Here is a 26626-nt window from a genome sequence, read left to right as displayed (position 1 = left end):
TGGTAGTTCTATGAAATAATATTATTTTATATTACCCCCTAAATAATTATATTACACTGTATTCAACTTAGCAGCATGATTCCTTACTTTTCTGGTTTTAAGTCTCTATAGATTATTCCCAGGCTATGTAGATGGTCTAAAGCAAGCGCAAGTTCAGCCAAGTAGAATTTGACATCTTCTTCTGTGAACATGACCTAAAACAAAATAATAATTTTTCTGTCTTTATTTTCTTTTTGCATTTGCTATTTTTTTAAAGTTCCATCCTACAGTTTAAATATCAAAAAATTATAAATATGCTAATTACACAATTCACTTATGAAAGGAAATTTCAAAAATGACTGAGTTAGTCAACTAATGACTTACTAAATGCTAAATATGCACTGTGGGGAAAATAATTTTACATTTTGTTAAGTAACAACTATATTCAGATTGTGCCATTGTTGCTCCATCACAGTAACATCTTAGAAATGAAAAATGATCTTTACAATGCAGGTTGAATTTCCACTACTGATTGTTTAAGGATATCTTGTTGTTATATTATTGCTTCTGAAAAAACTATAACTAAAAGAAGCAGGGCAAAAGACAGTTTATCAATTTAAAATCTACTTTCCGAATAAATTCAGGAGTTAGTAAAATAACTCTTTTTGGCTCTGATTCGTCAATGTAAGAATCTTGTGCCACTTGACAAAATACGACAAGCATAATATTGAAATATAACAAAGCTTTAGTTGAAAAAGGATGTGTATAAATAGATTTAAAACAGAGATTAATTATATACCTCTTTGGATAAGCGTGTAAACAAATCTCCTCCCCTGAGAAAGTCCAATATAAGATACAACTTCCCTTCAGTTTGAAAAGCTGAATGAAGAAACGAAAATTTCCATTTAATTCATAGTTTAATTTGGGGGGCTTACATTAGGTCAACTCATTCACAAATGGATACTATTTTAGCAAATTAATGACTACATCATAGATCTAAACTGATTTTTATTTAGAAGTTAACCAATGATTCCTCTTAATTTCCACGTAGAAATGTTAAATGCAGTGTTTCTTATTATGGAACCACTAAAACATTTGTTAGATTTTATTCAGGCAACAGTCTCTCAGGAATACAACAGTTCTAGAACATGCAGTCAATAAGAAAAATTCCCAACAGAAAGGACTTACTTAACCATGAAACAAAATACAAAATACCATGTCACTTAACTACAAAAAAAGGTGGATTGGTTAGCTTTAATTACACAGAATAAGAACATCAGGACGTCGATATTAGGGATCTTTCTTGCTTGTAAGTTAGGCTAACACATATAGACTATAAAATACTGGTACATTATTATTATTATAATTTAAAAATGATTATTATTACCTGTTCCTATGGCTATCACTCAGAAACTATAATGTTTAAAAGAAACACGAACCTAAATGCAATAAAAGCTTCTAAAATTTATCTAAGAAGTAATGGTTTAATTTCCATGACTTTACTATATGTATCTACTAGACACATACAAATATACACAAATAAATATTTATATACATTAGTATACCTGAATGCACTCAGGGAGTGGGAGAATGAGGTAAAGGGATGAGATGGCAGGTTGTTCATAACTTACCATAATGCAACTTGACAATAAAAGGATGGTTAACTTCTACCAAGATATCACGCTCCATTTTTGTCCGAACACGGTCTCGAACTATAAAATATTACACATATGGCTATACTGTAATAGCTTCCAGAGACAATCTTTAAAACAAAATCTCTTTGGTGACTATTTTAAATAAAATTTTGCTTATATGTATAAAAGCGTGAATTCGCATATAAATAAAATTACTTATATGTATAAATAAAACTATTCATTACTCTTGAATTTTCAAAATTAATAACCATTTTTTAATATATTATGTTACCAGAAGAAATTGTATATATTTATAAAATCTGTGCTTTACATTAAAAAAGTACAGAGAACATATTAGATGTTGGCTTTAACATCAGATTTCCAAGTATTTTGATCAAAGTTATAAAAATAGCCAAAAAAGGAGCAACTTTTTAAAAACAAGGCATTCCAATGAAATGTTAAAACACACACAAAAAATGAAATAGGTTTTAACACTTCTCCCTACCAACCTTATCAACTCAATTCAACAAACATTCATTAAGCATCTAAAATATGGGGCAGACATGGTGAAGGACAGATATACTCCAAAAGGTGTATTTTGAGGGAGGCAGGAGAGGAGAGATACTGAGAGGAAGTACTGTGGTGCAGCTGAAAGAGCAAAGGCTTTTTGGAGTTAGAAAAATCTGGATTCAGATCTGTGTCATCTTGAGCAAGTTACTTATTTAAACTCTCTGTGCCTCTATTACACCTCTCATCTATAAAATGGGGATAACACCACTGTATCTTTGGGGGCTATGTGACCATTTGAGATAAGGTTTGTACATCGAGAGCCTCGCATATAAGAGATATTCAATTAAATAGTAGTTATAGCACCATGAATATGATAAAGGGATAAAATGATGTATTACCACCAATAAGCAGTACAAGAATTCAGAAAAGGGAAAGATCAGTTTTACTTGCATAGGAAGGCTAGAGCAAAGAGGTGGGGTTAGGGACTTTTAGAGTGGAATTTATATGGGCAACAAGGATTGGACCGAGAGAAGAAAAGTCCAGGTATCGAGTACCAGTGCAAGCAAGGACATGGAGGCATGCATGATGAGCAAGAAGGAAGCTAATCAGTGTGGAAACTGGGGGGCTGGGGGGTGGGTGGGGGTGGGAGGGGTGGTGAAGTAGGGAGGATCCAGATTCCTGACAATTTGGAATGCCAGGATGAATTTACATTTGACCCAGTAGGCAAAGATCTCTTTTACCAACCAAATATTTCCTGAGCAAACTCTACATGCCAGGCACTGTGAGATACAAATAAAATAATCTTCAAGAAGCTAATAATCTGGTGGGAATGACAGACAAGTAAACTGATGATTAATCATCTGATAAGTACTCTGTTGGTAGCTCAATGGATTTAAGAGGTGAGAATGATCATTCATTAAAGTTTTTTTTTCTGTTGCATAATAAGGATAAATCACACATAACTTCTATTTTTCAGGCCAGAGAGACTGAATGGTTCTGCCGAAGATTAAATAGAAAGAATGGAAAGAGCGTCTTTTTTGGCAGTGGGGGCGGGAACAGACAGAATGATGAGTTTTCTTGTCAATTTAAGGTGACCACTGATATCTAAAACTCAGAACTAAGCCCTCTGGGAAAAATAAACAAATAAACTTAAAAATTTCCTATGTTTCCCATTCTACCAGTTTTCCACTCCAACTGGGAGATTTTGGTGCCAGTGACTGAAAATAGGCAAAACAGGAAAAGGACTCAATTGCTCTTGATATCAACGCAGCTCTGTCTTTTTACTGACTTGTTTTGTGGATGTATCAAATTCAGGATCAATCTCTGATTTTGTTATCTTGCCCTATCACTACAACTCTGATGCCTTATGTCCAACAGGCCCTTTCTATTATTTGTGTGAATGAGGTTCATCACCTAGGCCTGCTGACAATTCTAGTCTAGTCTAGCCCAAAACTGCCCTTTTTTCCATCGCTACCCATACAATCTTGGATTATGTTCCTATTACCTTAAAGCTAGATTCCAAGTTTCTACCTCTTTCAATACTTATACAAAGCTTATTTAATAAGCAGCAAAAATATCCATCAGTATATTTACTGTATATCCCTCTTCTATTGTTGTACCACTATGGAAAGAACAATTACTTGGGAGTCAAGAGCTATAGTTTAGTGGCCATGCTAATAACTAGATGAGTTACCTTGGTCAAATCCTTTCATTGCTCAGGCGCTTCCTGCTTCGTTCTCTATAAAATGAGAGGCTAGAACCAGATGCTTTTCTTTCTATTATGATTACCTTGTGAGATAGTTTCCTTATATGCAACACTGATGAGACCTTGTTTAGTTCAAAACGAACAGTAAGATTCACTCACTAAAGAATTCCTTCCTTCTGTCTGAGATAGGACTGTGTAATAGTTCTAATCTGGTTTCTTTTATGTATATAAAGACCTAGTGACAAATATAAATCATCCTACAATCAGGAATTTTGATTAGGATATTAGTGGTTCAGAAGAAGGCATGCTTTACATTGGTTAAACTCTAAACCCCCAAAACTGAATTTGTTAATACTGACTCATGTTGGCAAAGCAACTACATTCCGCTGACATAATTTTTATCACATACTAGTTATTACATTTTAAATTCTACTTGACTTGAACATGAGAGTGAATAAGAAGAAATGCTGTTTATGTTTCTAGAATTATGTATTAAGAAAATGCTTTAAGCAATAGTTTACAAAACCTTTTAGGCCCACAGACTACTTTATTAGGACAAAAGTCCCCATAAACTCAACCTAACACTTTTGACTTCTTTTTGTCCCCATTTATTATATTAATAGAAACTTTAAAATGGAAAGAGACTTCTGGTTAAACATGGATGTTTTACTTTCTACTTTCTTCTAAAACCCTATTGAAATTACAATAATGGAAAAATTATGCATAAACTCACAAGGACAAAAAAGAGAAGCAGTAGCAGAAGGTGACTAAGTGGTAACTCACACAGCAAATCAGAGAAAGCTAAAATCTAAGCTTAAAGAAAGGAGGTCAATGAGAAATAAGCAAATTCTTGCCATAGAACCCCTTCTAATCAGCTTTTTGGTACCGCACTTTTTTTTCTTTAAAAAAAATTTATTTTATTGAAGTATAATTGATTTATAATGTTGCCTTAATTTCTGCTGTACAGCAAAGTGATTCACACACACACACACACACACACACACACACATATATACATATATATATATATATATATATATATATATGAATATAGGTACCTCACTCTTAAATGAGGAAAAGACAGCAAAGAATTCCCAGGAATTTAAGGAAACACTCTAAACACGAAAAATAGCTATCAAAATAAGTAGAAAAATATAGACCTTATATAGATCCCGATTCAAACAAATTACAAAAAGAAAAATGAATTATAACAATACGGACAACTGGAAACTTGAGCACTGATCAGATATCTGTATATTAATTTTTCAGGTATAATCATAGAATTGTATTATTTCAAGAGTCTTTATCTTTTAGAGATACATACTAAAATATCTATGGAAGAAATTATACAATGTCTGGGATTTGCTTCAAAATATCAAAAGAGGGGAAGGGAGAGAACACAGATAAAAAAAGATTGATTATGAGTTGATAAATGTTGAAGGAAAAAGAAGGGTATATGGGGCTTCTCTATATTTTCTGTTTCTTTCTGTAGATGTTTGACACTTTCCATAATAAAAAGTTTTTAAAAATGTAATAATTAGGGCTTCCCTGGTGGCGCAGTGGTTGAGAGTCCGCCTGCCGATGCAGGGGACACGGGTTCGTGCCCCGGTCCGGCTGGGCCCATGAGCCATGGCTGCTGGGCCCGCGCGTCCGGAGCCTGTGCTCCGCGGCGGGAGGGGCCCCAACGGTGAGAGGCCCGCGTACCGCAAAAAAAAAAAAAAAAAAAAAAGGAATAATTAGAGAACAAGGAAAATCTAGGAAATTAAAAATAATGGTAGAAACATGAAGTTAATAGAAGGGTTGGAAGATAGATGATAAAATTTCCTAGGAAACAGGAAAAAAAGACAAAAATGGAAAATAGGATGGAAAAAAAATAAAAATTAGGCAACGACCCAGGAGGTTCAAAATATCCAAAGAGTAGCAGTTATAAAATGGAGAAGAAATGACAAACTACTTTCCCAGAACTGAAGAAATGAGTTTCTAGATTGAAAGAGACCACCCCATATCTGGTATGATGAATTTTAAAAATCCACACTAAAGAAATACCATTATACAAATTTCAGAACACCAGGGATAAAGAGTAGCTTGATTCTAAAGACTTCTAAGGAGGAAAAGCAGCTTATACACAAAGGACTGGGAACCATAATGGTAATAAATTTCATAATTGCAACACAGGAAGCTGGAAGACAATGGAAACAATGCCTTCAAATATCTGAGGGAAAATTATTTCTGATCTAGAATTTTACGTCCAATCAAATTATAAATTAAGTGAGGGGCAGAATAAAGGCATTTTCAGACATGTAGTTACAAAAAATTTACCATCCATTCAGCCTTTCTAAAGTAGCTACTAGAAGATGTGTTTCAGCAAAACTAGAAAGTAAACTGAGAAAAAGGTAGGTACAGAATTTAGGAAAGGAGATCTAATACAGCAAAGATGTGAAGGATATGTGACTTCAGTACAGGAACAATTTGTATAAAGCATTATGAAAACATTACTAGGAGGACATGAAAAGGGAAACTGTGTGTAAGAGAACTAAATCCTAATCTTCCATGGTAGGAAGTCAAAAGATTATGTCTCCAAAATGAAAACAATCAAAGAATTACAATATAAGAATATTGAATGTGGAGGTAAAAGGCAGAAGCAGCAGCTAAAGAGACGGAAGTCATTGTCTCTGGGGGTCAAGAACTGGGATAGGGAGAAGGGTAGGAAAAGCACTGCTATTTTATAAGACTCTATACACATGTTACTTTGATAAAAATAAAAATAAAATTTAAGAACACACCAGCAGTCTATAATTCCAATATGTCAAGTAGCTTCACTTTTCTATGGTCTCTTATATCGCTAACATCTATATAATTTTACATACTTGTGGTAGCCAAATTCGTTATAATGTTCACTTACAAATTTTTGTTACATTCATTTTTATGATATTTGAAATATTTCATTTAAATAATATTCTATTAAGTGGCATACCATACTTTTCTAAACATTCAATATTTATAAGATTTCTAAATTCTCGATATTCTAAATAATGTTGCAATGAAAATTTTCAAGTACACAAAATCCTTCTTTGAGATTATTTCCTTAGGTTACTTTAGCAGCAATAATGGTTCGTTGTACTTATTGCAAAACCGCTTTCTAACTTATGTTGCCATTATATGAAATAACTCATTATTTTATATGCATTTATCAGAAAACTGGGACATTTCCCCAAATGTTATTTATTTTATCCCCTTGCATAAAAATGTATTCTAAAACCCTTTAGGTGGAGGTTGTAAAGTTATTTCTTAGGAACTCCTAACTCAATCATTCCTTTTACATTTATTAGTTGGAATTCCATTGTAAGGAAGAGCTTTCCCTTGTTCTCCATTAATTTATGGATTAACGCATGGATTCTTTATTCAGTGGGTTGTAATCGATCACTGTCATTAATTACTGCAATGTTTAAACTGTCCTAGATTTGGCCAGTAGGAGCCTTTTACTAAATTCCTTATATATTAATATTTTGTAATATTTGAGGCAAATAATTTCCTGATTTCCTATTTATACTATTTTTCACTGTACAAAAGGCCAAAAGTTTTTGTACTGTCAATTTGTTTGTAATTTGTGCTTTGCTCAATATCTCTTCACAAGTTTCCTAGGATGTGTTAAGTTGTAAAATTCAGTTAGATTGTTTATTATGGTATATGGTTTAAGAGAAGACTCTAGTTTTTTTGCAGGTTGTTCATAAGTATTTCAAACAAAATTTAAAAAATCAGTATTTAATTTCCCATTGTTCTGGCCACCTGCTTTGTCATACAGCACAGCACTTACTCAATATTTTTGTAACAAATACATGAAACTTTAATATATAATACTTTTGTACTGTTTTGTTCCACTGGTTTATATGCCTGTATTATTCTCCCCCAAAACACAATGAATTATTACTGCTTTTAATAAGCCTTAAACCTGATAAAACTTGTTCCTTTCTCATTCTTCTTTTTTAGAATACTCTTTGAGGCGTATGTTTTCAAGTGAAATTTTCAATATTTCAAGGAAAATGCAACAGGAATCTTGAGGATATGGAGCTAACTGGATGATTAGAGGAATACTAAGAGTCTTAACAGCCTTCTCTAAAAGGAATTGGGCATGTATTTCCTTTCCCAATATCTTTCAGGTTTCTCAGAGTTCATAGTTTCCTTTACATATACTATGCACAACACAAATCCTGTCATATACATGAAAAAAACTATTTTTGTTGCTTTTGTAAATGAACTCTCAAATAAGTTCCATCTATGCAGCTTTATAACATGGAATTCATGAGTATAAAATTATAAAAGTAGTGATGTAGAGTAGGGCACTGAGGATATAATTTAATTTCCTGGCCCTAGCAAGAATCAAGTAAGTAGTATGCCCAGAGGTGGAGACTGGATAGGAAAGAAAATACATTCAGGAAGGGAGCAAGAGAACAGAGGCAAAGGATGGTGTTTATAGAGGAAGGTGAAATTTCTTGAAACGATGATAATATCCAGTGTGAGTTACTAATTGGGAAAAATAACATCAGAAATAATAAGTGATCATCACAGATATTCCTTCCAGAATATTTCAAAACCTTTAGAAAATACAGGTACGTTGAAGAGGAAAAAAAGAGATGTCAGCAATCAACACACAAAATAATTAGAGGTTATGTGGTAAAATAACTGATACTACTTTAAAAAAGGAAGATCTAAGTATTTAAAAATCTATGTACAATTTTTTCTAAGTGACTGTTTACCTATAAGAGCCAAATCTGACATTAGATTTTTCAAAATCAGAGGCTTAGAATAAAAACTTATTTGGAGACCAGAAGTCAAAATGATAAAGTCCTTAGAATAAAAGCTATTTTGCATCATAAATCAGTAAGTTTTCAAAACATTAAAATAATAATATGAACTGGAAGATGCATCAAACCTAGTTTTAAAATTCTAAACTTCTACTTGCCTAAAGCCCAAGAAGAATTTATAATAGTTCTTTTAAAGCATGGCAACTCCCATTCTCACTAGTTATATGATTCCTAGCCTTGTAGGAAAAATCCACTAAAAGAAAGTCCAAATTTAAAGACAGTAACGGGAACAGATTCTGAATTTAAGTAACTGGCCTAGGAGTCACATGAGACCTATTCAGATTTTTCAGTTTGTTCATACTACGCGAACACTACAAATAGCAGTAGCACTTACCTTTCAATGTGGCCTTCTTCAATACTTTCATGGCGTAAAGCTGTCTAGCATCAGAGCCTGAGATTTTTTTGACTAAGAAAACCTGTATTTAAATAAGAGAAAATAAGTCTTACAAAGTATCATGAACTATACTATTGCTAAAATAAGACCCCCTACTGTAATATAGCTTATTATTAGAAAGACTCTGATACATTAACTATTTTCCTTAAAATATTACCAATTATAAATATAGTGAGTTGTAAACACTGGTTATAACTTTGGGTGTCAATATAAGTGAATACATTTTTTGTTGTTGTTTGCCAATTCCCAAAGACCATGTAACATGTAAGACAGAAACAAAAATCTTTAAACTATGAAGCAATTAGAGAAAAGTCTAACATGTTTAAAGTATAACACAGGTGGTGATTGCTCTGCTTCTAACAAAACAAAAATTCTGATTCCATAAAAACTTTAATACAGAAGTTCCCCTTGACCACAATTTTCTGTTGATTCAATTCTGTTGATAGTCTTTTCTATGTATGAAAACTCCACAATTTCTCATTGCTGGGCAGAACAATTTATTTTTATTTTTTAATTTTAGTATAGATGATTTACAATGCTGTGTTAGTTTCTGGTGTACAGCAAAGTGATTCAGTTATATATATAAATATATATATATATTCTTTTTCATTATGGTTTATTACAGGATACTGAATATAGTTCCCTATACAGTAGGACCTTGTTGTTTACCTATTTTATATACAGCAGTTTGTATCTGCTAATCCCAAACTCCTAATCTATCCCTCCTTTATCCTCTTTCCCCTTTCGTAACCACAAGTCTGTTCTCTATATCTGTGAGTCTGTTTTTGTTTCGTAGATATGTTGATTTGTGTCATATTTTAGATTCCACATACAAGTGATATAATAAGGTATTTGTCTTTCTGACTTCACTCAGTGTGACAATCTCTAGGTCCATCCATGTTGCTGCAAATGGCATTATTTTATTCTTTTTTTTTGGCTGAGTAGTATTCCATTGTATATGTGCACCACACCTTCTTTATCAATTCATCTCTTAATGGACATTTAGGTTGCTTCCGTGTCTTGGCTATTGTAAATAGTGTTATGAACACTGGGGTGCATGCATCTTTTCAAATTAGAGTTTTCTCCAGATATATGCCCAGGAGTGAGATTGCTGGATCATATGGCAACTCTATTTTTAGTTTTTTAAGGAACCCCCACACTGTTTTCCATAGTGGCTACACCAATTTACATTCCCATCAATAGTGTAGGAGGGTTCCCTTTTCTGCACATCCTCTCCAGCATTTGTTATTTGTAGGCTTTTTAATGATGGCCATTCTGACTGGTGAGAGGTGATACCTCACTGTAGTTTTGATTTGGGCAAAACAATTTAAAACACTTATACTGAAGAAATTTACTCACAACTATTTAATGTAAATTAAGTCGAAACCCTGCCTCCCCATCTTTTAAAAATCAAATACACACATATACCTAAATATTAAGAATACAATTCCCAGGGGAATTCCCTGGCGGTCCAGTGATGAGACACTATTGCACTTCCACTGCAGGAGGGGTGCGGGTTCGATCCCTGGTTGGGGAACTAAGACCCCGCAGGCCGTGTGGTGTGGCAAAAAAAAAAAAAAAAAAAAAAGCAAGCAATTCCCAGGTATGTTACTGAGTATCTTGATTTTCCAAATATTTTTGGCTGTTTTCAAAATATAGTGTGGGATTTATACAAAATGAATAAAGTCTGCTCTAAATAACTCACGGTCATGCTATAACTTGTCTAATACAATACCAAACTATCAATAAATCCCCTCTACTCATTTTGACCATTAGTTTCATTATCTTTTCCAGCAAACCTTTACACAGACTTGCTAAATGGACCTGAATTTCAACTTTTTTTCTCCTACCCATTCTTTCCTAGCAGTGCTACTGAGCTGCCACAGATGGTAAGAAGAGACTCAATTACAATCAAGAATTAACTCTAGGGTCAGCTCTCTATTACCTGCATTAGCACACTAGGCTATTAGCACAAAATAAAAAAATGATTCATTCAACTGATTCTAGGGCAAGGCAGAGTTCCTCACTTCGAGAAATTGTGCCGAAGACAATGGTCAGTGACCTCACGTCCAGTGAAAAGTGCCACAATGTGCACAGAAACCCTGATGCAGGGTGTGTTTCTCTCCCCAAATTACACCCATTGTCCCCCTTCACCGTGGCCCATGGTGAAACTTCCTTTTAGCCAGTTAGCAGTGAGCCAACCTAGGGAGCGAAAAGTGTATTCTCAATCAGGGTTGTTCCTAAGATGGAATGATGTTTAAAAATTAAAGGCAATCAGAGATTATGAATATTTTTGAACTGAAATAAATTCTAACTAGGTGGGGATAATTAGGATTTACCTGATATTTATTATTCATTCATTCTTAAGATTCCCTAATCAAGCTTCTTCATACTATTCTACAAGAAAAATTCTCCTCATGGGTTCAAACTTTCTTCACCCTACTTTGAAAGCACCCTCTTGATACTTTTCAGCACATCTTAGTTTTTGCAAAGGACCTTCACAAGCATTTGTAATGCATCATCATGATAATTTTGGGAGGCAGGCCTACTAAGCAATGCCTATTTTATAGCTAGGGCTTTGAGATGTTAAATAATTAACGCAGTGTCACAGTGGAGGTATTGGGATAAGAATCGGGCCAGCCACCCAGTTCTGTGCTTCTGCTCAGGGCACTCAATCTGTTGCCTCTGGCTGGTCACCAGTCAAGCGCAGCAGGAGCAGCAGCAGTCCCAGATGCCATCAGATCTTCCCCCACCAGCACTTCTGACTTTTCGAATCCCTCATGAAGCTATTCTAGGCTGTGACAGGTCATCCCTGTTTCCTTGGCTGAGACTGGCTTTTGAGGATGAGTAAGAAAGGAGACGCCCTATTTTTAATGTTTGCTATTTATAGTAAGGTATTTAAGTTACTTTTAAAGAAATAAAGGGAGAAGCATGCTAACTCCTGGAAACTTCAATATTATGTTCCCTGAAAATATAATGTGTAGAAATAAATCCATCTATTTTGGTTTATCCGTAATAAATTGCATGATAATACAATCTCATAGCAGATATTATGTGCTTGGCCTTATATCATTTAATTCTTACTACTACCCTATGACGGCAGGACTATTATTTACTCATTAATTCTTTCCAGAACTATATGTTAGGTACCGTGCTACTGGTTCCATGCTGAGACATGGTTCAAGGCATACATGGCCCCTGCACTCATGGAACATATAGTCTAGTGGCGGAGACAGCCAATAAACAAATAATTACACAAACAAAAAACTGCAACTGAGGTTAGTGCTGTGAAGATGAGGTATGTAATGTTCTGAGACGGTAAAAATAGACAAATATGACCTAGGTCAGGATGGCTGGGAAGACTTCTTTGAGATCCTAAGCTTAAGAGGAGCCAACCAGAGGAGGAAGGGATGGGGGTGGGGCAGTGTTTTTCAGGCAGAGGGAACAGCATGTGCAAAAGGCTTTTGCTTATGGATTAAAAAAGAAGGCCAATGTGGCCAGAACACAGGCAGTGAAAAGTATATAAACTGATGTTGATGAGGTAGCTAGGGGGCAGACTGAGGGGCTCCTCAGCCATCTTAAGAATTTGTCTTTCTCCTAAAAGCAAAGGGAGGCCTCTAAAGGGTTAAGTGGATGGAGTATAAGACTAGCTCTTGTTGGCTGTCATGTATTGATAAATAAGGGCTTGAGGCAAAAATAAATTTGGGAAGCCCAAGGTAGGAGCCTCCTTCAATAGGCCAAGGAGAAATGGTGGTGGCACAGACTGGAGAAGTGGCAGGGAGAAGGAGAGAACAGGCATGATTTGAGAAATCTTCACTAAATCAGCATAACTTGTCAATGGATCAGATTGGTGGGGGTGGGGGGAGAGGGAAGGGCGGGGACTAGAAGGATATGTCAAGAATGCCTCTCAAGTTTCTGGCTTGCTTAACCAGAAGTCATTCATAGTAATAGAGAAAAATGAAATAGAGGTTTGGGGGTTAGGGGAAAATCATGAGTTTGGTCTTAGATATGTTGAGTTTAAACTGACTTTGGGGCATGCAAAGAGGAAAAAATAAGTAGCTGTACATACAGTTCAGAGTTTAGAGTCACAATCTAGATTGGAGATATAAATCTGTTACATCAGCTGTATGTGGGTTTTATTAAGATAGTGGGCATAAAGAAATTAATTAGTAGGGAGTATAGAGTGAGAAGGGAGCCTAGAATGGAACCTGAGAACTTCAATACCTAATGACTGCCTAGAAGAGGAAAATGGGGCTCCAAGAGGTTAAGTAACTTGCTCAAGTGCACATAGCAATTAAGCAGAAAAAACGAAACAAAACTAGAATCCACGTCTGGCTGACCTAGAGCTCAAACTTGCAACCATTATCTTCTTTTGGCTACTTAATCTATATCTGGATTAAAAATATCACTTTGGGCTTGAAAGAGGTTAACAGCTGTAACAGATTACCTATGTTAGCCAAGAATTGCTAAACAGTCCCGTTAAAATACACAAGAGAGCAAAACGGGTGTTGTTTTGAAGCTTGCAAAGTCTATCTTCAAATGCTTCCTCACAGAGAGGTGGCAAGGAAGCACTGCACTGTGAAAGCTGAATGCAATCTCAGAACGTTCCTCTTGCTGAGAAATGGACTAGATAGATCAAGTAGTAGTGATTATAATGCTGTACTTCTCAAAATGGAGTACAGGAAGCGCTCCTGAGGTATGCAGCAGGGGGACAAGGAATACTTGAAAAATGATAAAGATGTTGCAATTTTAGTTGGTGGATTTGGGAAATAGTTGAGAAATATTTTTGGATATTAAAAACAGACACAGAGGGGCTTCCCTTGTGGCGCAGTGGTTGAGAAGCTGTCTGCCAATGCAGGGGACACGGGTTCGAGCCCTGGTCTGGGAGGATCCCACACGCCAGGGAGCAATTGGGCCCATGAGCCACAACTACTGAGCCTGAGCATCTGGAGCCTGTGCTCCGCAACAAGAGAGGCTGCGACAGTGAGAGGCCCCCGCTCGCCGCAACTAGAGAAAGTCCTCGCACAGAAACGAAGACGCAACACAGCCATAAATAAATTAATTAATTAATTAAAAAAAAACAAAAACCAGACACAGATATCACTGAATAGAATGCAGCCTTTGAGTTCATTTTAAAGACAAGCTATAAGTCCCCCAAATTTCGTACATGTAGTGGTAACCCCCCACCCTATTTCCTTGGGAGTACCTATTTGCTTTCTGCTGGTATTAGGGGTACTCTGGAGGAAAGATTGAGATGCACTGTTATAATGTATTGTAAGATCACCTTCCAATTCTACATGAAGACTCAAAAAGAGGCCAGTGTGTCACGGGAACATTTTGTGATTTTTTAATCATTCAGGAAGTGCAATTAGGGCTTCCCTGGTGGCGCAGTGGTTGAGAGTCCACCTGCCAATGCAGGGGACACGGGTTCGTGCCCCGGTCCGGGAAGATCCCACATGCCGTGGAGCGGCTGGGCCCGTGAGCCATGGCCGCTGAGCCTGCGTGTCCGGAGCCTGTGCTCCGCAAAGGGAGAGGCCAAAACAGTGAGAGGCACGCGTACCGCAAAAAAAAAAAAAAAAAAAAAAAAAAAAAAAAGTGCCATTAGAGACGTCATATAGTCTTGAAGATAAAATGAATATGAAGTGAACACTGCCAAATTATGAAAGTTCCCATTGTACTTCTGAATGACTTTATTCACTTTGTCACACTTATTGATAGTGAGAATTGTAAAAACACAGAAAATACTGCATTGTAGGGAGATCAGTAGTATTTCATAAAATATTTCTGTTCCCCATTTGTATGAAATATATATGAATTCCAAAAAGCAACTTTTTAAAAAGCACATATTCATGGCTTACCTTTCCAAATGATCCCTGCCCTAGTACTTTTAAAAGTTCAAACTGGGAAGGATCTGCCTTTTCATGTCCTTCCTTTACATGATGTGTGATTGCAATTTCTTTGATACTGCCTTCTTCCTGTTGATGCAAATATAAGGGGATAAAACAGAGTTAGAGCTACTTCCTCTGGCTATAAATCAAGCAATGTAAATTTATTGTATCATATTAGAAATCCTCAAATTAACATACACAAACCACCTTTACTGACCCACCAAGTAAAAAGAGAACACATGCCAAGCAAATATACTTTCAAGTTAAATGCCAGAGAAAGAATAATACCAGCCAACCACATAGGCCAGTTTAACCTCTACATAACATTAGTTCTGAATACTTTCAAGTCTTCACTCTTCCTATTGGAGATAATCAGAATGATTAGTTTCATGGGGTGAGGGCAGAGTGTGTAAAGAAGTCTGAAAACAGATCAGAGTAATCTGGTGTGCTCTGATATGTGACTGTATTAGGTAGAACCAACACTATACACAACAAAACCTGATTATTGGGGAGAGGGGTTGAAAAATATTCCAGGGTCAACGTGGAGATTTCTACCCTCAGCAAGGCCGTTTGAATTAGCCTGCTGAAGTTTACTGTGTTTGAAATATCTAAGTTACTTTCTGTTTCTAGGACTACCTGAGATCTGAGATGGGAGAAAGGAATAACTCTAAAACACAAAATCAAAAAAGATTTAACATTTGGATGGAGGATTAGACAGAAAAAACATGTTCAGCATGATGGAAAAGTAGAAGGTCTTAGAGTTAAGAGAAGGATACTTAAAGAATGTGGATGCTTTACTATACCTGAGAGAAGGTGTCAGAAGAGAAAGGTTGAAAATACATGTAAGTAAACATAGAATTTCAATTACTTTATTACCCTGAGATCAGCAGATTAAGTACACCTTATTTATTCAATAATCAAGACATGTACTTTATCAGCCCAAAACTACGACAATAAAACAAAACCCAACAAAACAAGAAACATAAGCCTGTCAAAGACTATCTTTTCTTTTTTTTTTGCCTATAATGTTTTTTCTAGTGCATACGTACTATGAGTAGAATCTAAATGTGTTATACAAACATAAATAATTCATTATTTTTATTACCATTGTATTCCATATAAATGCTTGAACTCAAATAACATTCTCTGAGACACAGAAGGCTGGCAATATAAGGAATTACAAAGATTTCTCAAAAAGATATACCAAGGATATCCTAATGTGGTAGCTTTTGAAAATGAGTAGTAAAAGGAAAAAAAGCTCCTATAAGAGAACAGAAAAGAAATCCAGGCCCACCAATTTACTCTGTAAGACAGAAGCTGTAGTTTGTAGAATGTTCTACTAAGGCAGCTTAATCATTTTGGACTTTCCTGGAACTTTGACAACAATAATAAAACAATCCCCTAATATGGTTTAGTCTTTTATTTTGTAATTCCATATGCATTATCTCATTTAATTCTCACAATGATCCTATGCAATAGGCATTAGGGTAGAATCAAACATTAGCTGACTCCTTCCTGGGCACCCCTTCTCTCCAAATGAGACCAATGTGTACAAGGTCTTGAGAGTGATAGCTGTTCCTAGGCGCATTAGGAAAGAAAGGAAGCAAATTACCAAATTCTCTAAAAAAAAAAATTTCAAAGAACAATGTATATGTGGGATTGATTAAGTAAGAAAGATTCAGATTAAAATCCAGCAACTATTTATTAAATACCTAACATGTATCAAGCCCGGGTTAGGTGTTTTTTTCACCTTTTCTATTTATGCTTCATGCAAATCTTTGACTACATATCAGTATTAGAGAGGGCTAATGATAACACAGAGTATACCCCAAAGCAAGCAAAAACATTTCAGAACTCTCTACAGACTCCCCCATTCACCATTAGAAATTTTAAAGGTAAAATGGTCTGAATATTCTACAGTCTGAAGTTTAAAGAGATCAAGTAAAGATCACAAACTAGTAACTGGCAGACTTAGGGCCCAATTCCAGGTTTTCTGACTTCTAACAACTTCTAAAACAAGGATCTTAGCATTACACCACATTGAGACTGTCATGAGGCTCTTGGTGGTTCCCCATCCAAGATCAATGACAGTAACATACAGACTTATTCCCCTGGCCTTTGTAACTGGTCTGTATCTCTTCGGTCAGTTAGCTAAACTGATTAGTGAAGTGGTCTCTGAACTTTTGGTAGTACACCATTATTAATAAAAAAAAATAGCATATACCCAATATTTGTATACTTATTGGCTTATATATACTTTTTGTATTACTAAATTATATATATACTTATAAATTATATACTTTTTGTATTACTAAATTATATACATTATACATGGAAATGAAACTATAAAGAAGTTCTCCTCTTTCTTTTCTGTACCCTAAAGTGCTGTCACATCAAACTTTGAAGACTAATTGATAACAGACTTGAACTCATGAGGCTAAGTTCATGGGTTGGATTCCAGCATGTGCCAGCGTGCCTCCTGTGGGAAAAACGAACTGTTCAAGAGCCTAACTGAAATCTAATGGCTATTTACGCCCTTATATCATGACGCTGTGAAGAACTATACCCTGTAATGTTCTATATATTTTACCACTTTTCTTTCTTGGGTTAAGTGGGATGTAATTCATTAGGCTGCAACATTATTTCATCTTATATTTCATAGCAAATACCTACTACAATTGTCTGTCACAAATAAAGATGCAACATAGGCAAGGAAGGACTACTGAATTATAACCGTTCTGCATTTTGTCACAGGCATACAGCATCAAGCCTTACTCTCACAGTGTGAGCTACAATCAGGCCATGGATCTCAAAATAAACAGCAGTTACTATTCAAGAAAGATTTCATCTTTGATGACTATCCTTCCTTTCATGTCAAAAAATTACTAAAAAATGTAGAGTCTCCCTTTGATCCCTTCATTCAATAAACACACTTAAGCACCTATTATGTATCAAGCTTGGTTCTGGGAATACCTTTCATTCTATTTCCAGTAACATCGTCCTGCTGTAATCCTTCGTTACCTTTCCTGCAGGAAATTGAAACTAGCTTGGTCACTCCTAATGCCCCTTTCTGCCACTGCCACTCCAATCCATCCTCCTGACAAATTCATTTTCTGAAAGTAGACAGCTCCAGTTACATGCCCAGACTGCTCAAAAACTCCTCCAAGTTTTTCCAAATTAAATGCACTGCTTTACCTTGGCATTGGAGGCCTTCTACAATATAGTCTCAACCTGCTTTTCTGGTATTATTTCCCAACATTCCCTTACACGTAGCCTTCTGTCAACTTGGGTTATTTCCTGTTCCCTAAGTTTTTTGTTTTTAAAGTCAAAGTAATATATGCACATGGGTAACAAATCAAATAGTGGTAGAATAGCTTATGGTGAAAAGCAAGTCTCTTCTCACCCCCATACCTAAGTTTTAAAAAAATTTTAATTCTTTCTGCACTTACTTTGATCATTTCTCAGTTTATTAACTTTAAGACAATACCTATTGATTTAAAAATAAGAAAGATGAGGGACTTACTTATATTATGCCCCTTCCATCCATCACCTTCCTCCCCACTGTTTGATAATTATATTAATTTCACATAAACTTCTTGTTTTTTCTATAAGTTTTAGACAGAATCCTAATTCTTCACTTTGTAAAAGGAGGGTAATAGTGCCCATACATTCTTTCCCTCAAACTTCCCCCCACCTGCTAATAGCTTATTTTTATTAATATTTAAGGTTATTAAGAAAATTAACATTCTCTCCTGTAACCGCAACCAAATCCTTCATGCTCTCACTACAGCTTGATTCTCAAAGCTGAAAGCCTATATAAGCAGCAGCATTTTCATGACAATATCTTGCTCAAACGCAGGCTAGGAAGTGTATTAAATTTCCTTTCATATGGGCCCCTAACAGTGACTTGTGGGACAATCCAAGGGGACTTTAAGTCTTAGATTTTTACCATACTTTCCATTCTTCTGAGAGCCCTCTCTTACCCTCCCATCAGGATGGGTTGTTCTCTAGGCCTTGCTGCGTAGATATTATCTCGGGATATATCTTCAGTGCTTTCCTGGTTGAATCCACTATTTTCAGTTTCCCATGTCTCTTTCTTTCTTAGACTACTCCCTTGTAACTTCCAAAGAAAGGTGATGTGGAAGAAAACTTTCTGGATCTTGCACATCTGAAAATGTCTCTATTTTGTCTTCACATTTGTATAATTTGGCTTGCTACCAAATTCTAGAATAAAAATAATCTTGCTCAAGAATGTTGGCGCCATTCGTCCACTGTCTTCTAGCAGTCAGCACTGCTGATGAGCTGGATGATGCTAGCCTGATATACACTTTTTGGTACGTGACCTGGTTTTTCTTTCTGGAAACTTTAAGAATTTTCTGTCCTTGTATTTCTGAAATTCCACACTAAGTGAGATAAATATGGTCTCCTTTCCTTCAGAATGCTAGATGCTTGGTGAACCTTTATAATCTAAAGACGTGAATTCTTTACCTCTGGGGGAATTCTGACATTTCTTTGATAATTTCCTTCCATCCACTCTTCAGGGTTTCTCTTTTTGCAACAACTCTATTAGCTGGATACTGTATGCCTGGAATTTAATTTTCATCTTTTTTCCTCCTATTTTCTGTCTCTTTTCTGAGAGACATCCTTGACTTTATTTTCCCACCCCCATACTGAATTTTTTATCCTGGCAAATCTTATTTTAAAATAAATCTTCAAGTGCTTCTTTTCTCAATATTTCTTTCTTTTTTTAAATAGCACCTTCCTCCACTCCCTACCTCTTCCTCCCCAAAATGGATGCAATCATCCCAAACCTCCTTGAGGATAGTAACTAGACTTCTAAAAATCTTTTTTCTAAATTGGGATGCAGAGGATACAAAAAATGTTCTTGGGGGTGGAGAGAAAAGATCAATGCCTATGGCCCAAGTTGCAAAAACTTGCAAAAACTATCCCCAACACATTTTTCTGCTCCTTCCCAGTTGAAAGTTTTACTAATCATATCAGCAAGCCATTTTCTATCTACTTTTATGTATATGTGAAGTCACAGTAGCATAATAGGCACAATATCCTTGGTTGGTATCTTGATCCCCAAATTGTGCTTTATGTCACCAGTCTTTCCAAGTTATGGGACCATGAATATTTTCGAAATGAATTTGAGGTTCAATTAGGACATAATACTAATGCTTGGGCAATCTTGGACAACAGAAAGGAAAGCAACAATGTGCCCTTCTAGCTCATACCTGGAATCCAATGAGATGGATGCAGAGAGGGATATCAAATTTCTGAAGACATTGATAACCAAGGACAGACTGATATTTGCCTGTGACAAACCTACCTTAGGTCACTAAATCACCTGTTACTGAAATAAATCTGTCACATGACAACACAGAACTACAGTTTGATAGTTTGTAAAGTTGTGTTTTTGACTGTAAGTATACAGTGAAGCAACTGTAATTTTATGGAAAAAGAATTTTATCAATGAAGTAGAGCAGAGATGTAAGTTATATCCATTACAATTACTCTGTGAAGCTAACATTTTTACATTTTCTGGCACAATTGTACTTGAACTGATACATGGATACCTGCCCAGTCATTACCACAAAAACTTACTTTGTGTATTTTTAAAAGTTATAAAAAATTCCATGTTTTTATTTTTACAAAGTCTACGTTTATTTGCTAGATAAAGGTCTACCTGTAGGCAAAATTGTGAAGCTGCCAGCTGGTCTACATCACAACCCTGTATCCTTCATCTACATTCCCAGCACTTTCAGACATTTGGTACTCACAGTTACCAAACTCAGAGGTGTTCAATACTCTCAAGCTATGAATGGAAATTCATTCGTTCATCTATTTAAACATTTATTTATTGAACACCTAATACATGCCAGGCACTCTTCTAGCTGTCTGAGATATACAATAAATGAAACAGACCAAAATCTTTGCTGTTTTGGGGAGAGACCTAATAATAATAATAATAATAATAAGGCTCTTGTACTTTTGCTTCTTCCTGACTGCCTGGTCCTGATGGAAGTGTTTCTGATCTATGACATATTCTCTTAGGCTCTTTCCTTTTTGTTAGAAGGCAATTCAGATTATGGGCCAGGTACTGCACTAGGTATTAGCAAAACTACGATACAGAAGAGTATCTGCTCTCTAGGAATTTACCTAGGGCTTCAAAGATGTACTATTGGGAAAATACTTGTTGAGATATGACCCTGATAGATAAAACAAAGTCAGTTCAGTTAAAAAATATCTATGGGACTTCCCTGGTGGTGCAGTGATTAAGAATCTGCCTGCCAATGCAGGGGACACGGGTTCAATCCCTGCTCTGGGAAGATCCCACATGCCGCGGAGCAACTAAGCCCATGCACCACAACTACTGAGCCTGCGCTCTAGAGCCCGCGAGCCACAACTACTGAGCCCGTGGGCCACAACTACTGAAGCCCGCGCACCTAGAGCCCATGCTCCGCAACAAAAGAAGCCACCGCAATGAGAAGCCCGTGCACCGCAACGAAGAGTAGCCCCTGCTCGCCGCAACTACAGAAAGCCCGTGTGCAGCAACGAAGACCCAACATAGCCAAAAATTAAAAAACAGAAAAACAAAAAAACCCTATAATTTTAGGAATTTGTAAAGAGTATCATTTTAAACATCACAGAAAAATGGCAGAAGAAAATTCATGGACAGGTGGATCTTTTGTTGTTCCTCCAGTCACAGAGAAAGCCACCTCATTTGTTTCCCAGGACCAACAAAAGGTTGATAGGTTCCATCTTAAATGGTCTTTGAGGTTCACCCCTTACTGGGAAAAAATTAACGGGAAAAAATTAACTCAATGTTTCCTTTTCAAGTTGAAAGGGAAAATATAAAATTTTGTTCTTAAAATGTTTTTTAAAAGGATTAAAGAAAAGGGACTGAAACAGACACTGCTTACCTGAGTTATATAAAACCTAATACTGTAACATGCAAATATCAAGAAAACAAACTGGGTGACATTAACTGATTTTAAAGAATGATTCAACATTTGGCATTATGCCCTGCCTTGTATACATAATTTCCTTTTTCCTCCCCTCCCTTGAGTCAGGAAGTGTGTTCTTAAGGCATTTGTATTTTTTAAATTGTTTTTAATGTCAGAAAATATTGTTGAAGCTCAAAATAAAATATTTAAATATTCCTTAGTAAAAGCCAATAAATAAGTATTTTCTACTCATAGATACGTAACCATTTTTTGGCCTATCATAAAAAAAAGACCCAACAAATGAAATTATAAGATTTTATTTACCTCTTAAATATAATCCAAAAGGAAAATGAATAAAGCATCGCTTTCTATATAGATAATTATAGTTCAATAATATACTTTTTTTAATTTGAAAAAGATATGTTAATTTTTTTTTGATGATCAAGATACATAAAAATTATTTGGCTGTGACACAAAATTAGTCTTGTCATTCAAGCTATGGTGAGAAACCACATTTTAATTTATTCTAGATTACAATTTGACCAAATCCGATTTACTTGATTTGCTAATGAATAATACATTCAGAATTTTTCATTTAGCCAAATTCTTTAAGAGAGTATTCTAGGCCTGCTTCTTGAATCTATGTTTGAGAAAACAGCATTGCTAGTTCTCCAGACTAATATTTTCAATAACTGCTGGAAAGAGCACTGAGTTTTCTCCCAATTGGGAATCCCGATCAACAAATTTAATTCTCTTTAAAGAGCAGCAGGATAGCACAATTCTCATGGCAAAATATCAAGTTGATTTTGGCAGGATTTTAGATTAAATACAATACAAATTATCATTCACTAAGCACATTTTAACAAAGTTATGCTTTGAAAAGTGTGCCTACTGTAAGATAAAATTACTTGCTTAAAGCTAAATATAATTGATTAAAAACGTCAAAGTTTTTAAAGAACCAATTTCAACAAAAATCTGTTTTTAAATTCTTGACTGTTTAAAATAACACATTCTCCTACTCATCAAAATGTTACTTACATTATTATTACATAGTAATCTCCTAAATATTAGCAGGTTCACAATTTTGTTCACGCCTAGTTCAATACTGAGAGTTACAGTCATCTGTTTTATTATACAAAATTACAAACACTAACAAGATTAAAAATTACTTTAGCACTAAAAAGGCAATGTAAAATAAGTTTACAAAATATACAGAGTTGAAATATATAATACAAATAGCTGGCTTAATTTTAGTAAATAGAAATATTATTCTTTAAATGTTCTATAAGAACTGGTTTTGAATTTTGAAAAGCTTCTTGAAAGAACATTAAAGTGAAATAATTGTTTAATTAGTATAATTATACTTAGCTCTAACCGAAACATTTTAGTCTCTAAAGAAGTTGAACAAAGCTTACCTGTATAGAGCGAACACGAAAAGACAGAAATTTAAACATGGCTATGAAACCATGATGGTGATAAAGAATTTCTAACGGTAAAACTTAAGTTAGAAAGGGAAGGCCAAGCCCCTGCAAAGTTTTCCCCTACCAGCTGTTCCGGCAATTAGAAAATTTCCTGTCAGGCGGGTCCTGAAATGCTAGAGAAAGAGGCCTGACAATTTTCCTGTGGCAAAAGAAAGGAGAAACGTAATGGCGAGGGCACTAATGTAGCTGATAGGTAGAGAGGCCAGAACAGGAAACCAAAACAGATTTGCTGATAGCAAAATCCTGTTGAAATGTTCGTACTCCTGGTTCCCAGAAATCCAGACAATTTTCACAACCCGTGAAACGAACATTATTTTACTTCAGAATCCTGAGATATGCTGGTATTTCTTAACTATACGACACTTTAAAAGCAACTGAAACTAGTCAGCACAATTAAAATAACAAGTCATCAATTCTCATGTGAAATTTTACCCTTCGTAATGTTTATACACACACTCCAAAGGACAGTTTTAAGACTATTTTAAGGTTATATATAGACATGTCATGGGTGTTCCCTGTCAATGAGGAAGAGTTTCCGAACTATGGGAAGAAAATGACTACAAGAAGCTTTTTGATTGTGATGTAAGGACAAATTCTTCCTGTCTTCAATGAAAGTGAATTACATATAAATTCACAATGGTTATAAACATCAATTATCAACCAGGTTAAAGACGTCAAGGCCCACAGTTAAAACTCACATTCCTAGCTGATAAAATCTAAATTTAAAAAAAGTCCACTCCCTGGGCTATTAGTGAGCAAAAGGAACATTTACTGAAGAAGTCAACCTGGAAAAGAAGGAGGGGTCAAGCTACCAGACAATCCCTTACTCCATTTCATCCTCTAATAGCTTCCAGAAGTTATTCTAAGGTATTTTTGCTTTGGGAAATATTTTTGAAAGTATGCCAGTATTCAGAACATGATCACCGAGATAGCGGCATTTAAACAAAACCAAAGGACAGAAGCATCGAGAGCTGTGGGAAAATACTTTACTTAATGTACACAATCTATGTGGAACCAATAAAAACCTCAAATGTTAATCTACATACCCTATACAAATTTAATAAAATCACTGAATTTTCAAAACCTGAAGAGCCTCTAAAAATCACCAAGCTTGCTCCAAGCTTGAAGGAACTATGATCAAGGCAGGGACATATTTGATGACAGAGCTATCTATCATGGAAGCTCAGTGCTGCTGTCCTGTATTGAGCAAACATTAGAGGGTCCATTAGGTGCTACAGGTACCATGTGAAAGGCCAGGGCTCTTCCTCCTAGATCAAATTTTTATGGCAATGTTCTATAAATGACCTAATGCAAGTTGAAGAATAAAAAAAAAAACCTGCTTGGGACTTCCCTGGTGGCACAGTGGTTAAGAATCCACTTGCCAATGCAGGGGACACAGGTTTGACCCCTGGGCCGGGAAGATCGCACATGCCGTGGAGCAACTAAGCCCATGCACCACAACTACTGAGCCTACACTCTAGAGCCCGTGAGCCACAAATGCTGAGCCGATGTGCCACAACTACGGAAGCCCGTGCGCCTACAGCCCATGCTCCGCAACAAGGGAAGCCACCGCAATGAGAAGCCCGCACACCACCAGGAAGAGTAGCCCCCGCTCGCCGCAACTAGTGAAAGCCTGCACACAGCTACGAAGACCCAATGCAGCCAATAAATAAATAAACAAACAAATAAATAAATTTATTAAAAAAAAAGACTGTCAAGAAGAGGCAAACATCATGGTTACTATAGAACCAATTAAGGGGTACAAAATAAAACAGGAGTGTCTCTGTACAGAGCAGTCATCAATTTTACTCAAGTAATACTTAAGAACAGAAGCAACTAAATAACCTTTTCTGAATTTGAAGGATTAGTCTAAATTGGCTTTAATGACTAGTGATGCTCAGGTTAACAATTCACATTTTGCTGTGAGTTATGCTTTTTAATACTACCCCTAAAAAATGAAGCAATATTTCAGATATCAAAATCTGAACTAAGTCTCCCTCAGTTGAAATGATACCTTAATTAAAACAGCATGGTACTGCTGTATAAAAGCAGAGTGACAGAAAAGAATGTGACACTTTACATCTGAGGGAGATGTTAGGATATTTGGCTACCTGTTTAGAAAATGTAAGCCATAAAGGAAAACATTGATATAGATTTGATTATAAAATTCAAAAACTCCTCTATGTCAAAAAGCACCATAAAGTTAAAAGACTAGCTCACACGATTAGAATCCCTTATATACAAGATATCACCGAGCAACTGCTTTACTTGGGTGTTAGCTATCTCCGAACCAGAACGAACCCATATCTCATTATAAGCAGTTGAAACACTGAAAAATGCCTCAGTGCTCCTTTTGCGTGTGCTCAAATATCCATACCATGTCTAAGTATCAGAGGTATTCCAGGAGTCTTGTCGGGCTTAGAAATATTTTGGCAGTAAACCCCAGTGTCTACGAGAAATGTTTGGATATTTTGTCAATTTTGTATGAGTACAGAAGGGACACTGCTTATGGCATTTATTAGTATTTAAGCACAACCCATTGTCCCTATCAGATTAAGCTTCAGAACAGGCAAACAGCACATAGGAGGAACTCAAATAATGGCTGCCCAATTAAGTATCATACACTGAAATCTGAGATGGACACTACTTGTGTGGTTGTGCACATGAAACCAGATATTATTGTTGATATTTTCCTGCCTCTAACCTTTTTCCTGCCTCTAACTTTAACTATCTTGAAATTTCTCGTATTAAATTTTCAGCTAGTTTTTCATTTTTGTGTCTTATTGGTTTTATCATTTGCCTTACTACTTGAAAAGTAATTTTATTATAAAAACTATGCATGTCCAGTATAGAAAACTTAAATAATAAAAAGAAGAAAAACAAAAGAGGGAAAAAATCCTCTATGTTGGTGCTTTCTAGTCTCTGTCTGTATATACGCACATATACACATGGACCACAGTACACATATTATCACTTTTTTTTTCTGTAGAGGGCCAGAAAGTAAATGTTTTTGACTTTGCAGGACATATTGGTCTCTGTCAACACTGCCACTGCAGCGTGAAGAGGAATGGGTGAGGTTGTGTTCCAATAAAACTTCATTTACAAAAATAGGGGGCAGGTCTCAGGTATAGTTTGCTGACCCCTATTTTCTATTATTAAATCATCCTCAATGCATTATTTATTTTTATTTTTATTTTTTGCAATACGCGGGCCTCTCACTGCT

At 35.7% G+C, this 26626-nt stretch overlaps 1 protein-coding gene across 2 annotated transcripts in view; it reads right to left on the bottom strand.

The window, feature by feature from the left end:
* Positions 1-26626, bottom strand: part of RPS6KA3 (ribosomal protein S6 kinase A3) — a 110202-nt gene that overhangs the window by 39287 nt on the left and 44289 nt on the right. For both annotated transcript variants that reach the window (XM_060002221.1, XM_060002222.1), the window contains exons 3-7: positions 14943-15059; positions 9025-9106; positions 1611-1691; positions 779-858; positions 88-194 (exon numbers count right to left, since the gene is read on the bottom strand). In XM_060002221.1, coding sequence (XP_059858204.1) covers positions 88-194; positions 779-858; positions 1611-1691; positions 9025-9106; positions 14943-15059 — 467 coding nt within the window. The remainder of the gene's footprint in view (positions 1-87; positions 195-778; positions 859-1610; positions 1692-9024; positions 9107-14942; positions 15060-26626) is intronic.

The sequence above is a fragment of the Delphinus delphis genome, chromosome X (assembly GCF_949987515.2).
Source record: "Delphinus delphis chromosome X, mDelDel1.2, whole genome shotgun sequence".
Taxonomy (NCBI): domain Eukaryota; kingdom Metazoa; phylum Chordata; class Mammalia; order Artiodactyla; family Delphinidae; genus Delphinus; species Delphinus delphis.
This window is presented reverse-complemented; position numbering and strand designations above follow the sequence as displayed.